Source organism: Desmodus rotundus, chromosome 8 (genome assembly GCF_022682495.2).
Source record: "Desmodus rotundus isolate HL8 chromosome 8, HLdesRot8A.1, whole genome shotgun sequence".
Classification (NCBI taxonomy): Eukaryota; Metazoa; Chordata; class Mammalia; order Chiroptera; family Phyllostomidae; genus Desmodus; species Desmodus rotundus.
Window position 1 is genome coordinate 98,691,143 of NC_071394.1, and position 20,045 is coordinate 98,711,187.

At 45.4% G+C, this 20,045-nt stretch overlaps 1 protein-coding gene across 1 annotated transcript; it reads left to right on the forward strand.

The window, feature by feature from the left end:
• Positions 1–51: 51 nt before the first annotated feature.
• On the forward strand, positions 52–19,442 carry CHCHD4 (coiled-coil-helix-coiled-coil-helix domain containing 4). The gene is made up of 3 exons (XM_024556592.3): positions 52–266; positions 14,855–14,953; positions 18,297–19,442. Exons 1-3 carry the CDS (start codon positions 245–247, stop codon positions 18,599–18,601), a joined length of 426 nt encoding a protein of 141 aa, XP_024412360.2. The 5' UTR covers positions 52–244; the 3' UTR covers positions 18,602–19,442.
• Positions 19,443–20,045: the final 603 nt, after the last annotated feature.

Below are 20,045 nucleotides of genomic sequence, written 5' to 3' on the forward strand. Positions count from 1 at the left end.
TGGCCTGGCGGAGCGCAGCCTGCTGGGAAATGTAGTTCTCTGCTGAGGGTGGGGGGGTCTCCAGAGGCTGGAAGTGGGAAGGCGCTGAGGCAGGCGCGCGGCGGACAGGCCTGGAGGGGGCGGGTTCGCGCGGGCCTCGGAGGCTTCGGTCCTGCCAGAAGAGAGGTCACAGCGTGGAGTCACCGCCGCTGCTGTCGCCGCTACCGCCGCTTCCACTGCGAAGTCTGAGCGCTGCGCTGCAGCCATGTCCTACTGCCGGCAGGAAGGTAGGGAAAGTGAGCTGCCATGGCGACCGGCCTACGCGGGCCTGTACGGGGTCTCTGCTGCCCCCGCAGGCTCCAGCAGTCAGCGACCCCACTACAAGTGTGAGCAGTCCGAGGCGGCCCGGGGTACCTTCCTTGGGACCTTTGGAGCCGGCTGGGCGGCGGGGTTGCCACCCCCGTTTTGCACGTGATAAAACAGACTGAAAGAGGTGAGGCCGTTCTAAGGTCATGGTGAGGCTCGAACCCGGATTTCAGAGGGACCAGCTCGTGGCAGAGTATAAAGTAGACCCGAGCCGGTAAGGGAAGTGCTGAGCACGTTTCCTCTGGCTCGCAGTTTGGAATTTATTGACACTAATTATTACTATCGCCCACACACCACGTGTTGCGATTTACACGCGCCTTGTAACTCCTGAGAAGTTGCCACTCGGGCTAGGTGTTGTGCTAGAACGGTAGAAGTACCAACAAAAAAAACAGTTACTGAACCCCAGCTACCTCTATCAGGCACTCTTCAAGGAGCTTTACAGGGCTTACCATTGATTTCGCAGAGACCTTTGTAAGTCTGACCCCGCTTAAGACCCAGAGTGACTTGCCTAAAGCCACGCGATCGGGTAAGTCGTGGAGCTGGGGTTTGAGCCCTAGCAGTCTGGTTCCAGAACTGCACTATCCAGTCTGGTGCCCAGTGGATTCCAGGGAGCCCTCTTTGGGAAGACACCCCCGCCACACACACACACACAAAGTTGGGCTTAGTTCAGAAGCTTCCAGGCCTCCGTTTCTAAACTTGTAAAATGAGAAGTTAAGAGTAGTTGGTCTTAATTCATTCAGCAGATATTCTTGAAGAACCTTCTGTGTCCTAGCTGACAGGGATAGTGGGCCCCTGAGAAGATACCTGAGAAATTCTTGGCTGAATAGTCCAGCTCCCTCAATTTAATTCAGGCAATCTGAAGCCCAGAGAAGATGACCAACCCAAGTTAGGGAAACAGCTTAGTCTAAAATGCTAAGCCTTTTCCTCCACCCAGCCTTGCTTTCAAGATTTCTTCTTCCTTTCCTGGGTCATAAAGCCACAATGCTCATTGAAGTTGCTAATGAATACCGTTTATGTTGATTAATACTTAATTGTGCTGTGGACAAAAGTCTTCTGCCCTCACCACTTTGTCAGTCAGTTGGTCTCGTTTTTAATTTTCTTTCTCCGAGTCTCTAATTTACTTTGTCATTTAGCAAGTAAATTTGAGCCTTTTGGGTATAATTAGGCTGTGCAGATGAATAAGACTCCCTCCTTGCCCTTGAGGATTTCTAGGAGTCACATGTTCTCTGGGAATGAGAGGCAGGCCCCATCTTCCATCAAAGCATGGATCCTTATCTTCTCCTGGTTGGAAGGTCTCTCTCTCTTAGTTTAGGGATGAGAATCGAAAGCGCTCACTTTCAGACCTTCCCTAGTTTTTATCTTATCCATACCCTCTGTCCCCTAAGTCCCCAACTTTTTGTTTTTCTACCCAATTTTTTTTTATGTTTCTCACGGGACTTAGAAAAATGATCACAAACTCCTTGCCATGTAAGGAAGGGTTTATATAATAATCCAGCTCCTGCTTGATCTGGCTCCAGCCTGATCTCTAGCCACTCTGTCATTGCTTAGCCACACTGGACTTTCGGCTCTTCCTTTTGCCTAGTGCATCCTTCAGCTTTTCCCATGGCTGGCTCCTCATCCGTGAAGATTCAGCTCCCATGTCACCTCAGGGAGGTCTTCCCTGACCTTTGGTGTCTTCATATCCTAAATTTTCTGGCATCACCTTGTTTATTTTTTTTTAAGTTTTATTTACTGATTTGAGAGAAAGACAGAAACATCAATTTGTTGTTCCACTTGTTTATGCATTCATTGTTTTTTTTTTTTAACTTGCTATATGTAGTTATCAGAATATGGTGTTTATTGGACTTGGGAGATAAAAATATTACAAACATTTTCAAGTTTAAGATAAAAATCTTAGTAAAATTTAAAAAATCATGATACATCCTTTGCCTCATTCCTAATTCTGTTGTTCCTTCACATTGCTTGCTTCTTGTATGAGCCCCGACTGGAGATCAAACCCACAACCTTGGCACATCAGGACGGTGCTCTAACCAACTGAGCTACCTGGCCAAGGCCACCTTGTTTATTTTTGTCATCGTAGTTCTCGTCTGTCTTCTCCTGCTGAACTAAGAGAATTAGATGGGCCATGTTCCCAGGATCTTGTGTACAGCCTGGTCTAATGGGCACTCAAATCTTTGTTGACTAAACTCACACACATACCTGAATTCTGTTCTGATTGAATCACTTGCCTGTGCAAATTTACCTCAGGGGTCCACCCACCACGCAGCCTCAGGCTAAAGGCCTTAGCTGGGCATTCAAGGCATTCCACAGCGTGGCTCAGCCTTGGTCCACCCACACTTTCCTGTGTCAGCGCTTCACCGTTCCTTTAGTTTCCTCCTTTCCTGATGCCGAGCCTGCCCTCTCCTGTTCAGTCAGCAAACATTTATTGAGCACCCCTGACATGCCATCCACCGTGCATATTATTAGTGAGCACAGGTGACAAATTCTGCCCTTGTGGCATGGTGGACACTCCTGGGTTGGATGTGCTCAGAGATTCTGAAGGGTGATGATCTCGTGCATGTTCATCGTTCTGGGGGGGAAATGAGACCACCCATCCAATAGTGTTCTCTAACACGCTTTATGGTGATAATCATTCCGTCTTCCTGCCCCTCTGCCACATGTCCTAATCCGGAGTTCAGTTTCTCCACTCACTTTTTCAACAGATAATGATTGCCCACTATGTTCAGGGCGCTGTTCCAGGCTCCGGGGTTACTGCAATGAATGAAAAAGGCAAACCCTAGTCCCTAAGGAGCTGACATTTCAGTGAGGGAGATGAGCAGTAAATAAATACATAGTGTGTTAGGTGAGGAGAAGTGCTTTGGAGAAAAATAAGCAGGGTGAGGAAGATGCCGAGCCGTCGAGGAAGGAGGCACCGAGCAGAGGTGTGAAGGCATCTGAGGGAGAGCGCTGCTGGAGGAGAGAACGGCCTGTGCAAAGGCCCGAAGGGAGGCGCGTGCTCAGTATGTTCAAGGAGATGCAAGAAGGCGCTGGAACGGTGGGAGCACATAGTGGAAGATAGGGCCGTGAGAGGGATGCAGATCTTTCCAGACGCGTTTGAAGCTGGAGCCAAGCTGATTGGAGGATGGTGGTGTGAGACAAGACAGGAGAAGAGGGTGTCTGTACAGAGAGTAAAACTTCAGCGTTGGGGGTGTCTTGGTATCCAGCTGCTCAGTCAGTCCTTCTGTCCTCAGCCCCAGTCCAAAGTCTTTCAGAGAGACCCCTGGGGCCTTGGATTCCCACCATAGCAGGGTCTGGGATGGGACTGATTTTCTTCTGTTGACTTCCCCTTGAGCGCTTTGGGCTCAGCATTGTCCATTCGTCATGTCAGAGGGCACTCTTCTGTCAGCCTTTCCTCTTCCGAAACTGTACTGACATCTCTAGCCTCTGACTGTCTCTTTTTCTGGCCATTTTATCCTTGTCATTGGAGCCATTTGAGCAGGATTTCAGGACAGAGCAGAGATTTGTTTCGCTTTCTTTGTTTACCACGGTAAGCAGGCTGAGCTGATGAGGGACCTGTTTTTCTGAGACCTGAAGAAGGTGCCAGATTGCCCCAGTAGCTGGCATTCTTAGGACTAGTTCTTTCCTTCACGGTTAGGTCTGTTAGGAGTAGATAAGTACTGTCTTTCGGCTAACTCTTTTTAAAAGTTTTTAAAAATATATATTTATTTATTTACTTAATTGAGAGAGGGGAAGGGAGGGAGAGAGAGAGAGAGACATCAATGTGAGGAAGAAACATCAATTGGTTGCCTCTCATACATGCCCCAACCGGGAACCAAACCCACAACCTAGGCACGTGCCCTGACCAGGAGTCGAACCAGCGACCTTTTGCTTTGGGGAACATTACCCAGCCAACAGAGCAACAGCAGTTAGGGCCTTGTCTGCACCTTTAAATATTCCAAGAAGCAAAGGCCTGGAAATATGTATAATTTTTATTATAAATCAGAATATCACATTGCCCATCGAGTATAACCTCTCTAAAAGGGAAATCCAGGAAGGTGCTTGAGAAGACAGCTCTGGGAGGGACCTGGAACATTCTCGGTGGGATTGTGCTAGGCCTATGATTCCCACACCTGGCTGTGTATCACAGCTACCTGTGAAGCTTGTGAGCCGTGTAAACATGCCAGAGAGCTTGGTTTAATTTTGGGGTGAGGCCAGGCCGTTGGGCCTCATCACTGGTCTGGCCTAGCTGAGATCTTGGTAAACTCAAAGGTCAGAGCTAAGCTGAGAACTTCCTGTCGGCTTATTCTGCTTAGCATTCAGCATTTTTGCAGGTTGCTTTCCAGTTTTCTGAAACTGACCAGAATCACCAAGGTCTTTGGCTACTTTAATGTGCCCTGGCTGCCTGGCCCAAATCCTTGCCCAGGCCACATGGGGAAAGCAGTCTTCTCTGAGGTAAAATGTGCTGCGTGGAGGCAGAGACCAGCTCTGGGCGTGGAAACTTCAGGTGGGCCGGAGGTCTAGTTCCTGTGCATGCTGACGGGCACCTGGCATTACTGTTACCCGGTGCGGAAAGGGCATGAAGCACCAAGGTGACTTCTCTCTGCCCCCTCAAGTGTCCTTTTCACTGGAGGCGTCACTGTTTTTTGCTGTCACCCACATGCTTTCCCCAGGCCGCTTCCTTCAATATGGCAGCCCAAGCATGGGCCCTGCATTTTTCTCTTGGTTTCCCTTAGCCATACCTGTGACTGAACTATCTTAAACGCGAACGGGGGAGGGGGGTGAGTATGAAATAATAAGAGAAAACACTAGCAGCTCTCAGCCGCATTTCTGCAGGCCTGGCCTCTGCCCCCACACTAGCTAATTCACTCCAGGCCACTAAGGCCCTGTCCAAGGGCATAATTGGATGGTGCCTGGAGAAGCCTTAAATGCCAGGCATCTCCCAGCTCCTTCTAGATGGGTCCCATCATCCCAGATCTCCTGGGTCAGAGAGGGTGGTTAGTAGGGCTGTAGAACATGTCTTTCCCTTCACGAGGGAGGTACCAGTAGCTTAGAAGAAACCTGTTGATGCACTCAGCAAACATTCATTGACTTAATTCTCAGCTGCTTGGTCAGGGACTGGCTCAGTATGTATTACACAGACCATTTATTCCTGCCCAAAGCACACGATAGTGTCCTAGTCATGCTAAGCACTCTGTGTCAAGCCGTCATTATTATTTTTATGTGTGTGTGTGTTGAGAGGGCAGTGTGGGGATGTGGGGAGGGTCTCCATAGATGGCCTTTGCAGGCCCAGAGCTGGGTTCAGATTCCAGCCCTGTGTGAGCAAGCCTCTTCCCAGAGAGCCTCAGGCTCACCGCCTGAAAATGCGTCTCCTGCTGTCTCCCGTGAGAGCAATGACCAGATGGCAGGAGCTATCTGACACACAAGACCCAGAGAGGGCGAGCCCTCCAGGGGCTGCAGGGGACACTGATGACCCTGCAGCATGTGTGGTGCCGAGGAGAAGGTGCTCCCACCCACAGTGGGAATATCGAGCAGATACCTACTGTGCAATGAGCTGAGGGCCCCAGCGTGTAGGAAGTGAAGGTGTAGAGGGAGAATCCAGGAGGTAGTCCAGTGGGCGAGGTGCCTGCCTTGCATTTCCAGTGGATTGGTTTTGAGTCACCACTCTTGGCCTTGATTTTTGTGCTGTGTAAAATGAGGGTGATAAAACTTTATAGGGTCACTGTAAGGTTAGATAAAGCGAGCCGTGGAATACACCCATCCTGGCTCATTCAGTGCTGATTCCGTCTTCCCTGCCTCCCAGGAGGAAAACCTCCTCAGATAAAATGCATTTGGCTCCCGCCACCTTGCTTTCCTGGAGGCTCAGGACCCTCTGGCAGCCAGGTGCACAGGGCTGTGGGCGCTTGCCCAGGCTGCACTGCCTTCCTGATGCTGGTCTTTGGAAGACATCAGTCCTGACCCTGCTGCCCAGACTGATACCCTAAAAATAACAAGCTGCAGAAGTTAATGACATCAGCACTTTGGTGAAATAACCCCACCTCCCCCAGGCCCACTTGTTGGGAAATCGCCCCCGGGCCTCATGGACTCTGGGGAACTTCTACAGTGTCCCCCACCATCTTGATCCCTTCCTTCTCCCAGCCACGATTAGGAGCCCAGGATGCCTAGAGGAAGTCTTGATCTGGGGCCCCTTTCAGAGGCAGGTGACTGGGATATTTTCCCACAGGATAGCTTCTTGGACACTCGGAAGTGGCTGCATCAGCTGAGCGGGCTGCCATGGGCAGCTCACTGGCACTCACACCACGGTGCACTTCTCACCTTGCACAGTACTCACTCGTGCTCAGGCTTCTTACGCGTTCTGAACCCTGTGGGTGAATCCCTGGGGAGCTAGAAGCAAGTCATCTCTTTTTTCTAATTAAACTCAATTAAAACAAACAGACAAAAAAACCACTTCACTTCTTTCACCCTCATCTCCCCCTGGAAACCACAGATCTGTTCTCTGCATCTATAAGCTTTTGTTTTGTTTTGTTTTGTTTTAGATTCCACATATAAGAGAGATCATGCGATATTTGTCTTTCTCCATCTTAACATACGCCCTCGAGGCCCATCCATGTTGTTGCAATTGGCAAGGTTTCATTTTTATGGGTGAATAATATTCCATTGTATAGACACTACAATTTCTTTATTCATTCATCAACAATAGATACTTAGGTTATTTCCATACCTTTGCTATTGTAAATAGTACAACAAACATAGCATATATCTTTTCAAGTAGTGTTTTTGTTTTCCATGAATAAATTACCCAGAAGTGGAATTGCTAGGTCATATGATAGTTCTATTTTAATTTTTTGAGAAACCTCCATACTGTTTTTTTTTTAATACTCACCGAGGACATGCTTACTGATGTTAGAGAGAGCGGAAGGAAAGAGGAGAGAGAGAGGGAGAGAAACATCAATGTGAGACAGAAACATTAATTGGTTGCCTCTCGTACATGCTCTGACCAAGAATCGAACCCTTGACCTTTCAGTTTATGGGACGATGCTCCAAACAACTGAGCCACACCAGCCAGGGCATCTCTGTACTGTTTTCAGTAGTGGCTGTACCAGTTTATATTCCCACCAACAGTGCACAAGGGTCCCTTATCTTCATATGCTCATCGACAGCTGTTATTTCCAGTCTCTCTAGCAATAGCCATTCCACCAGGTATGAGGTGATGTCTTATTGTGGTTTTGATTGCATTTCCCTGGTGATTAATGATGTAGAATATCTTTTCATATACTAGCTGACTACCTGTGTATCTTCTTTGGAAAAATATATATTTAGATCTCCCCATTTTTTATCAGATTTTTTTATGCTATTGATATATCATATTGACATATTTTGCTTATTAGCCCCTTATCAGATACATGATTTGCAAATATTTTCTCCCGTTCTGCAGGTTGCCTTTCATTTTGTTGATGGTTTCTTTTTCTAGGCAGAAGCATTTTAGTTTGATGTAGTCCCACGTGTTTACATTTGCTTTTGTTGCTTTTGCTTGTGGTGTCCAATTTTAAAAATCATTGCCAAGCCCTATGTCAAGGACCTTACTGCCTGTTTTCTTTTATTTAGAGTTTTGTAATTTCGGATCTTATGTTCAAGTCCTTAATTCATGTTGGCTTAATTTTGTGTGTGCTGTAAGGCAGTGGTCCAGTTTCATTCTTTTGCATGTGCTGTCCAGTTCCCCCAGCAGCATTTGTTGAAGAACTATTCTTTCCCCTTGTATCAGTGTTCTTGACTCCTTTGTAGTCACTTCATCAACCGTGTATGCCTGGGTTTCCTTCTGGGCTCTCTTCTGTTCCAGTGAGTTATGTGTCTGATTTTATGCCAATGCCATACTGTTTTAATTACTTTACCTTTCTTAATATAGTTTGAAATTGGAGCATGATGCCTTTGGCTTTGTTCTTCTTTCTCCAGAAGCTTTGGTTGTTCGGGGTTTTTCATGGTTCCATACATGTTGCTCTGTTTCTGTGAAAAATGCCATTGGAATTTTAATAGGGATTCCACTGAATCTGTAGATTTCCTTGGTTAGTGTGGGCATTTTAACAATAGTCTTCTAATCTATGAGCATGGAATGCCTTTCCGTTTATTTGTATCTTCAATTTCTGTCATTAGTGTCTTGTAGTTTTTAATATACAGGACTTTTACCTCCTTGGTTAAATTTATTCCTAGGTATTTAATTCTTTTTGATGCAATTATAAATTGGATTGTTTTCTTAATTTCCCTTTCTGATAATTCATCATTAGTTTATGGAAACTCAACAGATTTTGTATGTTGATTTTGTATCCTGCAACTTTACTGTATTTATTAGATCTAAGAACTTTTTGATGGAGTGTTGAGGGTTTTCTGTATTATAATATGTCAGCTGCAAATAGAGACAGGTTTTTTTTCTTTCCAATTTGGTTGCCTTTTATTTTTCTTGCCTAACTGCTCTGGCTAGCACTTCCAATACTGTGCTGAATAAAAGTGGCAAGAGTGGGCGTCTTTGTATTGTTTCTGATCTCAGGGGGACACTTTGCAGCTTCACCATTGAATATGATGCTTGCTGTGGGCTTGCCAAATATGGTCTCTATTATGATGAGATATACTCCCTCTATAGCTGATTTGTTGAGAGTTTTTAGCACAAATGGGTGTTGAATTTTGTCAGATGCTTTTTCAGCATCCCTTGAGATGATCGTGTGGTGAATCACATGGAGTGATTTGCAGGTGTTGGACCACCCTTCCACCCCTGGAATGAATTTCATTTGATCATGCTGTGTGGCCCTTTTAGTATATTGTTGAATTTGGTTCACTAATACTTTGCTGAGGACTTTTACATCTATGTTCATCAGGGAGCTGCCTGTAATTTTCTTTTCTCAATGCATCCGTGTCTGGTTTTGGTATCAGGGTAATGCTGGCCTCAAAAAATAAGTTTGGAAGAGTTCCCTCCTCTTCCAATATTTCTTCTTTGAATGTTTTGTAGAGTTTACCAGTGAAGCTGTCTGGTCCTGGACTTTTGTTTTTAGTTAAGTTTGTGCTAACTGATTCAATTAATGATATCATTATAGTAATTGGTCTGTTCAGATTTTCTCTTTCATCATGATGTAGTCTTGGTAGGTTGTGGGTTTCCAGGATTTATTCACGTCTTACAGGTCATCCAATTTGTTGGTGTATACTTGTTTATAGTAATGTCTCATGACCCTTTGTATTTCGGTCCTATCAGGTGTAACATCCCCTCTTTCATTTCTGACCTTATTTGTGTCCTCTCTTTTTTTCTGGGTGATTCTAGCTACATGTTCGTCAACTCTGTTTATTTTTTTAAAGAACCAGTTCTTATTTTCATTGCTCTTTTGTATTGTCTCTGTAGTCTCTATTTTATTTACTTTTGCTCTAATCTTAGTTATTTCCTTTCTTCTACTATCTTTGGGTTTCATTCTTTCCCTAGTTCTTTGAGGTGTAAAGTTAGCTTGTTTGTTGAGACTTTTTTAGTTTCTCGAGGTAGGCATTTACTGCTGTGAACTTTTCTCTTAGAACTGCTTTTGCCGCATCCCCTAATATTTTGGTATTTAAGTTTCCATTTTTGTCTCAAGGTGTTTTTTGATTTCGCTTTTGATTTCTTCTTTGAATCACGTGCTGTTCAATAGCATGTTGTTTAATCTCTACATGTTTGTGAATTTTTCATTTTCATTGTCATTAATTTCTGATTTCATACTGTTGTAGTCAGAAAAGATGCTTGATATGATTGCAATTCTCCTAAATTTATTAAGACTTTTTTCAAGTATGTTTTATTGATTATGCTATTACAGTTGTCCCATTCTTCCCCCCCCCCCCTTTATTTCCCTCTGCCCGGTACCCCCCATTCCTTCCAGCATTCCCCTCACTTAGTTCATGTCCATGGTCTCTACATACAAGGTGTTTGGCTTCTCCATTTCCTATACTATTCTTAACTTCTACCTGTCTATTTTGCACCTATCAATTATGCTTCTTATTCCCTGTACCTTTCCCCCCATTCTACCCCCTCTCCGCTGATAACTCTCCATGTGATCTTCATTTCTGTGATTCTGTTCCTGTTCTAGTTGTTTGCTTAGTTTGTTTTGGGGGGGGGGTTTAGGTTCAATTGTTGATAGTTGTGTTTGTTGTCATTTTACTGTTTATAGTTTTGATCTTCTTTTTCTTAGAATAAGTCCCTTTAGCATTTCATATAATAAGGGTTTGGTGATGATGAACACCTTTAACTTCACCTTATCTGAGAAGCACTTTGTCTGCCCTCCCAGTCTAAATGATAGCTTTGCTGGATAGAGTAATCTTGGGTGTAGGTTCTTGTTTTTCACAACTTTGAATACTTCTTTCCAGCCCCTCTTGCCTGTAAGGTTTCTTTTGAGAAATCAGCTCATAACCTTATGGAAACTCCTTTGTAGGTAACTGTCTCCTTTTCTCTTGCTGCTTTTAAGATTCTCTCCTTATCTTTAATCTTCGGTAATTTAATTATTATGTGCCTTAGCATGTTCCCCTTTGGGTCCAACTTGTTTGGGACTCTGAACTTCTGGGACTTGTATGTCTATTTCCTTCACAAGATTGGGGAAGGTTTTTCCATTATTTTTTCAAATAAATTTTCAATGTCTTGCTCTTCCTTTTCTCCTTCTGGCACCCCTATGATTCGGATGTTGGAATGTTTAAAGTTGTCCCAGAAGTTCCTAAACCTCTCCTCATTTTTTTGAGTTCTTGTTTCTTCATTCTGTTCAGGTTGAATGTTTATTTCTTCCTTTTGTTCCAGATCGTTGATTTGAGTCCCAGTTTCCCTCCTTTCACTGATGGTTCCCTGTATATTTTCCTTTATTTCACTTTGTATAGACTTCACTTCTTCCTTTGTTTGGCGTCCATACTCAGTAATTTCTGTGAACATCCTGATTACCAGAGTTTTCAACTCTACATCTCACAGGTTGGCCATCTCCTTGTCGCTTAGTTCTTTTTCTGGAGTTTTGATCTGTCCTTTCATTTGGGCCATATTTCTTTGTCTCAGCTTGCCTGTTACGTTGTAAGGGGCACAGTCTTAGGTATTCACCAGGGCAGGGCCACCCAGGTTGCTGGGTTGTGGCACTGTCTGTGGGGGTGGGATCAGAGAGGGAACAATGCCAATTGCACGTCTCTTACCCCATTTTCAAGAGACTGGCAGTTTCTCCTGCCCCCACAACCTCCACAGGTTTTTACAGTCAGAGGTTCTGAGGCTTTACCTTGCCAGAGCTGGAACCCTGGGTTGTGCAGACTGTCTCACTCCCCAGTTGTTCCTCCCAGTTTACCCGCACGTGAATGTGGGACTGTCCAGTCTGCAGCTGCCACCTGCCCCTCCCGGTCCACGAGCCACCAGTGAAGCCTTGTGTCCTCTGCACCCCGGCTGCCCCTCTCCACTCCGCCTACCAGTCTGAATGAATGTTTCTTCTTTAACTCCTTGGTTGTCGGACTTTCATACACTTCAATTTTCTGGCAGTTCTGGTTGTTTTTTGTTTTTAGACTGGTTGTTTCCTTCTTGTGGTTTTGCAAGAAGGCAAAGTATATCTACCTACACCTCCATCTTGGCCAGAACTCATTAAATTTATTAAGACTTGATTTGTGGCCTAACATATAATCTATCTTGGAAACTGTTCCATATGCTCTTGAGAAGAATGTGTATTCTGTTGTTTTGGATAGAATGTTCTGTAAATTTCTTTTAAGTCCATCTGGTCTAACATGTTGTTTAAGGCCAATGTTTCCTTAATTGATTTCTGTCTCGATTATTTGTTTATTGATGTAAGTGGGGTATTAAAGTCACCTGCTGATATTGGATTGCTATTTCTCCCTTTAGGTCTTTGCTTTTTGCATTCAGGCACCCCTATATTAGGTGCAAACCTACTGATAGGTTTGTGCTTATTGCATTTTGTTAATTGTTTTCTGACAGTTTTGTAGTTTATCTCTTTCTTCTCTTGCTCTCATGGTTTGATGACTCTCTTTAGCAATTTGCTTATATTCCTTTCCCTTTATCTTTTGTGTAACTGCAACAGGTTTTTGCTTCACAATAACCATGAGGCATGCATGTAACAACTTATGTATGTTGTATATAAAACTATTTTTAATTTGATAACAGCTTACAAAGTTTGATCTCATTGTAAAGCTCAACATTATTATTCTCCCTCCCCTACATTTTGTTTTTAATGTCACATTTTACATCTTTTTATTTTGTGTATCCTGTAACTAATTATTGTAATTGTAGTTTTTTTACTTTTGTCTTGCTTTTGTAACTGTTTACTCCACTACCTTTGCTATATATTTCCCTTCGCAGTGTAATTTATTCTTTCATATGTGTTCTTGTTAATAATTTGTACCCTTTTCTTCCTCAACTTAAAGAAGTCTGTTTAACATTTTTCATAAGGTCAGTTTAGTAGTGATGAAGTCCTTTAGCTTTTGCTTGCCTAGAAAACTCTTTATCTCTCTTTTTTTCTTTAAGACTTTATTCATTTAACTTCTGAGAGAGGGGAAGGGAGGAAGAAAGAGAGGGAGAGAAACATCAATCAGCTGCCTCTCGCACACCCCCATCCAGGGACCTGGTCCACGACCCAGGCATGTACCCTGACCAGGAATCGAACTAGGGACCCCTCAGTTTGCAAGATGATGCTCAACCCACTGAGCCACACCAGTCAGGGCTCTTCTTTATTTCTGAATGATAATTTTGCTGGTTATAGTATTTTTGGTCAGAAGTTATTTTTTCCTTTAGTACTTTGAATGTATCATTCCACTCTCTTCCGACCTACACAGTTGTGAAAAAATATGATTGTCCTATGGGGCTTGCCTTGTACTTAACAAGTTTTTCTCTTACTCCTTTTTATATTCTCTCCTAATCTTTAATTTGTGACATTTTAATTATACTTTGACTTGGTGTGGATATCTTTGGGTTCCTCTTACTTGGACCTCTCTGGACATCCTGGATCTCGGTATCTATTTCCTTCCCCAGGGTAGGGAAGATTATTTTGGTTTTGTTCTTTGTTTTTTTCTGAGTTTTAGCTGAGGTTTTTTGTTTGTTTTTGAAACGTATTTTTTTGTTTCTTTATACTGCTTGACTCTCTGTGTTGGTTTCTATGCATCAGATGAAACAACCTAAGTCTTGAAGTGGCCTCATGGGAGGTGAAACTTGTCGTTCATCCCTGCCCCAGCTCTTGGTTGTCTCAGTCTTTGGACTTGGCCGAGCAGCCTGTTGTGTTTGTAATAGCTCCCAGGAGTGGGGGATGCGCCAAAACTAGCGGTGTCTGAAAAGGGAAAGTCTCAGCACCTAAATTCAGGCTTGCTGAAAGCTAGATACTTAGGCGTCAACTTTTTGTTTTATTTTTCTTAAGATTTTATTTATTCATTTTAGAGAGGGGAAGGGAGGGAGAGGGGGTGACATCAATGTGTGTTTGCCTCTTGCGTGCCCCCTACTGGGGACCTAGCCCTCAACCCAGGCATGTGCCCTGACTGGGAATGAAACTGGCAACCCTTTGGTTCGCAAGCTGGCACTCAATCCACTGAGCCACACCAGCCGGGGCTCAGGCATCAACTTTTGAAAGTTAGCAAATCTCTGTAGTCTTGTGGGACTACAAGCATATATCCCACTGGCCACCAAAACCAGGCAATCTGGAGGTATCCCTTGCGTGGCAGTCACAAAAATCAGGACTGCAGACAAGTGTATAAGCTCTTTTCTAGGTGATACCAGCAAGCTGGAGTATGGCAGAGGGAGAACACCAGTTTGGCCTCCACAGCCTACATTTCCGGAGAGCTGCCCCATAAGCCGTTAGGTATCTGCCAGACCTGAAGTCTGCCCCTCATGCCAAAATCTAGACAAGCAAAGGCCTCCTTAACAGAAAGACTCGGGGGTGGGAGATGATTACCTTAGTCCACTGTCTGAGCAGTTCCATGGGGGTGGTCACCTGCCAGGAACCATCTCTTTGCTTGCCACAGCCCTGTGGGACACCAGAATACAAGCGTCCTCAGCCACCAGAGCCAGGCAATCAAGGGGTGTACCCTGGGCAACAGCCACAAAACCCAGGGCACCAAACGTGTGGAATCCCCTCTGAAAGACACCGGCTCTCTGGAGCACGGCAGAGAGTGGGCTTGAAGATCGCACCCGCCCTCTGAGGTGTCTGGAAAGGACCGCTCCTTTCTTGATGGAAGGAAGAAGGACTCATTGCACCACTGGAGTGGCAGCAGATTTGGTAGGGTGGGCATCGCATCTCCCACGTGGAGGATACATATGGTGGGCAGAGTGTGCTATCACCCTCCTCACCCAAGACCTTGGTGGAGTTTTCGTGCCAGCCACAGGTATCCGGTGACGGTGGCTGCTAAACCGTGCGTCATGCGGAGCCCGGGACTCAGCCCAGAGAGGGCAGTTTGGTGGTCACCTCACTTGGGGATGTCACTTGGGACAGTCTTCAAACTTGGTTTGTTTTACTGTTCTGGCTTTAGGGCTGATTCACTGCTTCTGAGTGAAAGGTATCTTCCTCTGCCCTCTAAACACTAGGGAAGGATCGAATCATATTTGTGACCAAAGAAGACCATGAAACTCCAAGCAGTGCCGAGCTGGTGGCTGACGATCCCAATGATCCGTACGAGGAGCATGGTGAGTGACGTGGGGCCTCCCAGGGCCCCGCAGACGTGAGCTGGGGGAAAAGTTCGACGCTCACATTTTCCCCCATTTTGTCCTAGACGAGGCTGGGTTTTCAGTTACACATCTCAGCCATGGACCTCTTTCAGGACAGTGAGTTTGTCTCCCACAGAGGTGTGAGGGGCTATTTGGGGCCCTCATTCTGTTACGCTTCCCTGGCCATTCAGCTAGAACCTAAGAGGTTCTCCTTACTGAAGTCTTCTGCCTCTTTTTCTTCTGAATTTTTGCATTGGCTTAAGCTGCTGGTTGGATGCTTCTCTGTGATTAAGTTTTGGAGGAGGGTGTCAGTGGATTTGAGCTGTTCAGATAAGGTAACAGGGATCCTCTGTTCAGTCAAGTTACGAGACATAATTCTGCCACGTCTGCAGACTGTCAGTAAGCAGGCACCTAGGAGCCACACACCTTCTTCTCTGAGGTGCTTTCTCCTTGTAGTTCTCCAGCGAGCACCTTGCAGGAAAAGCACTCACTTGAGATAGAAGGACAGTCTTCTAGCAGCAGGATTCAGCCAACCTAGTCAGAACTGTTCCACACAACTCAGCTAATGGTCACCTGGACCTAGCGCACCACTGCAAAAGCTTTGGACTGTTGGACTCACTAGGACGTACCCCAGCCTGCGTAAGGTGGCTGCATGTATGCGGTATTCATAAATAGTCCATATATCGTAAACAGAGCTCCCTTCACCAATGATCTAAAGCCTTTTCTGACATCCATGATGATAACTAACAAGCCTTCTAGTGCTCGTTAATACGGTTGAAACACCTTGTAGGAGCTGCCTGTAGAATATGGGCCCCTGGTTGATATTCTTCAAATGCTAACTAAAGTGTATATTCCCTTTTTTTTTTTTTTTTAAGATTCTATTTATTATTTTAGGTGGGAAGGGAGGGAAACATTGATGTGCAAGAGATACATCATTCAGCTGTCTCTTGCAAGCTGGAGACCTGGCCCACAAGCCAGGCGTGTGCCCTGTTGGGAATCAAACCAGTGACCTGGCTCACGGGCCGGTGCTCGATCCACTGAGTCACACCAGCCGGGGCTGAAGTGTATATTCTTAAGTAGGACACTGTCTGCTGCTCATAGGGATTAAAATAAAGCTCGAAAGGCATGTGTAGCACCCTTTGGAGGACAGTGGGAAATGCAGACATTGCACAAAGTGTTGGATTTCTGAGAATGACAGCTACAGGAGTGATCTGGAATCAGCCCTCTTAAAAGAAAAGTAAATCACATGTAAATTCTAGACCTTTGCCTGTCTTTAAGTCCACATTAGCTAAGCACATTTCTTTAGTGGATTGAGACTGTGAGGCCTGCCGGACAAATCATACCTCGTTTTGCCTGCCCCATAGTATTTTTATACAAACGGAATGCATTTGCCTTGAGGCTGTGCCTTTCCCTCCATTTCCTGCCAGTCGTTATCATTACCCCCGTTTTTTCTCCCGCCTGCTTCTGTCACGTACCGTGCTTGGACCTTATGGGTATTTGCCTTTGCAGCCCCTTCTCATGAGTAATTATAGTGAAGAAGCATATGAAACAGAACTCTGGGACCTAGGTTCTGAACTCTCAATTGCAAAATTACTAGTTTTAAGACATGCGGCATCTGAGCTTAATTGTTTGAAGCCACCATCGTTGTGTTTTACATTGTGTCCCTCGAGTGCAAGTTGGCTTCATAGTGTTCTCTGTGAGGAACTGTCACTTTCTCACTCACCTTCCTCTGATAAGTAGTGATACAAGGACTCCTGCAGACCTGAGCTATTACTTTTAAATATTAGCATTACAGTGTTATTTGTCTTGGAAACTGTTTGTGCAGGTGTATTAGCAGTGTTGGACCTCCAGGGGGCAGCATTTATAAATGCTTCCAGCACTGAGATGGGTTGTGAAGTAGGGGGAGGTGGTGAGATGTGGAGCAAATGGGCTCGGGGAATCCTAAGAGTCCTGGCTATAGTCCCAACCTGGACCCCACTGAACCCCAGAAACCTCATTTGTAAGCTGGGATTAGTAATACCACTGCAGAAGGTTGCTGAAAGGATTACTTGATTTATCCCGTATAACGAACGGTGCACGAGAACGTGCATTGCAGCTGTCAGCGGAACCGTGGAGCACTGCCTGCCGGTTCCCACTGCCCACTCTACTGTCAGCCTGCCTTCCTCATGAGTAACCGCGCCAGCGGATTTGTTGAGCACTGAAGCTTCCTGGGCTGGAGTGAAGAGACCGTTCGGCCTAGGCCTAGGACTTTGGACACTAGCTCAGAGTGCCAAATGTACGTATTTCCTAGGAGTGAAAAATCACGTGTAATTTGCCCGGGCACTTAAAGGAGTCTTTCTTAAAGAGTGCACTCAGTCTCTGTGGTCGACGTATGTAAGAGAATTCTACGTGAATCATTTTCCCGTCCATGTCTGCCACAAAGCTGAACATGAGCCATCATCTTAAAAGCATTTTAGAAAACATCTAAACTATTTAGATGTGGACAAAGTTCAAAGATAAGAAAAAGTGTAAAAATCGAAAGGTAGGGGCCTATATAATATTGAAATGAAAATCCATCTGAAACCCTAGCCCCTCCCTAACACATATGTACAATGTAGCACTTTGGTTGATGTGGTTAGTCTCCCTCTAAATTTTTCGTTTTTATAAGAGCGGAAGCACAGCACTCTCTGTATGCCACTAGCCTCTTCCTTGTAAACATGTGTTGGACATCTTCCTAGGTGGCACAGGAGGACCCTTGTTTTCACCAGGAAGGTAGAGGGAGAAAGAGAAAGGAAGGGGGAGAGAGAGAGTAAAATCGGTTGGTTGCCTTCCATACACACCCCCGACCAGGGATAGAACCTGCACCCTAGGTATGTGCCCTGACCAGGAATCGAACCCCCAACATTTTGGTGTATGAGATGATCCTCTAACCAATGGAGCCACACTGGCCAGGGCACTATCTCAGCTTCTTCAAGTGTTTGGGCTTTAAAAAGGTTCTCATTAACCATCCAAGTGATGGCATCTACTTTGTACTAAATGGATTCCAGCCTATAGTTCTTAGAACGCAGTCTCTGCCCTGGGAGGTGGCTTAGAATATAGATCAGTGTCGCTCGTGGAGAAAGTTGCCAGTGGTGGCTCCTCTCCAGCTGAGCCAGGAATGCTGGCTTTGTTCTGGGCATCTGAGCCCAATCTGAGAGGTAGGTCCACAGGCAGGTGCCTGCTGGGCAGCAGTTCATACTGTTCACCTCTCACGTGGCCCGTCAAGGCTAGCCTTGGTTTTGCTTTTCTTTCTCAACGTTAGAGAGCGTCTCTCACATTTTCCTCGCCCATCTTCCTATTCCAGGATTGATCCTGCCGAATGGAGACATTAACTGGAACTGCCCGTGCCTTGGGGGCATGGCCAGTGGCCCCTGCGGGGAACAATTCAAGTCGGCCTTTTCCTGCTTCCACTATAGCACAGAGGATGTCAAGGGATCAGACTGTGTAAACCAGTTCCGGGCCATGCAGGAATGCATGCAGAAGTACCCGGACCTCTATCCTCAAGACGAGGAGGAGGAGGAGGAGGAGCAGCAGCAGCCAGGAGAACACTCGGAAGAAACAACTCCCACTGAGGTCACCGCAGCCAAAGAAAAGGAAGGGTCAAGCTAATGAAGGCCGCGCTGCCGCGCCGGGCTCCGTGCCTTCTGCCTCAGAGTGATATGGACCTTTAGCAAAACGCCTTTCGGTCACTCTCCAAGAAAGCGTCTTTTTCTCTATTGTTCTGTGCACTGTAATACAAAAATAACTTATTTTGATGATCAGGGGTCTTGGCCCCTTTACATATACACTGAAAAGAAATGGGGTCATATGTATGTGTGTCTCACGTGATTTTATCAGTGAATGTAGCTGCCTCTTTTGTGAATTCTCTTCAGATAACCTCAGATTTTGCCACTTTGAAATAATGTGCTGAATATTCTCAGCAACCAAAAATCATCATCTAGGAGTGTCTCTCATGAGTGAGCTGATTTATTCTGATTCATTTTCTTCCTTTTAGTAGATTTTATACCTGCTTGGAAATGAAATAGAAAACACAACCATCTTCCTTTAAAAATGCTGGAAGGGGGCCATTCCTAACACAAGAAGCCGGGTAATCAGATACTTATTTCTCCGAAACCACCTTCACCTTGAGCATATGAGGAGGGTACCGTGCTTCATTGCTGATACATTTTAGTTTCCATTTTTACATTGAGCTCCAGGTTTTTCTTTTTAGAAAGTGGAGCTTGGGACCCTCCGATTCACAGTCCCTTTCTAGACAAAGAAAAAGCTGGGTTTTGCTGTTGTTCTTCCTCTTCCAAAGGCCCCGGTGTGGGGCTTGTCGTGTTCACACTGGCTCTGTCTCGGCCTGTCTGGATGCAGTGTTCTTGTGAGGGGGGACCTACTTTTTACCAAAGTGGCAGCCGAGAAGGAAATGTGAATTAAGTAGTCAATTAAAAGAAAAACATGGTTTTTACCTGATTTTGAAAGTGTCCTTTCTTTTTACTAGTTAAAAATGTTTACTAGTAAGGAAATTTGATCAAATTTTCTATGTTGCATCCATATCAAGCTGTTTTCTGTGAGCAGGTGCCTTCAGACAGACATCGTAACCCATGAGGTGGGGAAGGGAAGGAACCGAAGCCCTTGCAGGTTAAGCAATTTGCCCAAGGTAACTGCTCGATGTGCGCAGGTGATGCAGTAACGGCTCACTTGTCCCAGGTGTACTGGTTCTCTATGGCTGTGTAAAAAATTACCTTCAAACACAGCAGCTTGAAACAGGCATCCGTTATCTTGCAGTTCCTATATTGGCCGGGATCCCGGGTCTGGCCCGGCCTCTCACACTGCGGTCACGGTGCTGGCCAGGGTTGCATCAGCTCGAGGCTTGACAGGCTTTCCAAAGTCACTCAGGTGGTTTTGGGCAGGATTCAGTTCCTTGTGGTTTGTTGGATTGAAGGCCTCAGTTCCTCACTGGCTGTTGATCAAAGTCCTCCCTCAGTTCCTTGGCACGTGGGCCTCTCCCTATGTCAGCCCCCAACATGGCCGGTGGCTTCCATCACAGAGCAAGATGGAAGCCACAGCC

Bases quoted from the DNA above. Each gene is read 5' to 3' on its own strand.
- CHCHD4 (XM_024556592.3), top strand. From the start codon at position 245: ATGTCCTACTGCCGGCAGGAAG. The intron at 267-14,854 runs GTAGGGAAAGTG...TCTAAACACTAG, and splicing joins GTCCTACTGCCGGCAGGAAG to GGAAGGATCGAATCATATTT. The intron at 14,954-18,296 runs GTGAGTGACGTG...TTCCTATTCCAG, and splicing joins TGATCCGTACGAGGAGCATG to GATTGATCCTGCCGAATGGA.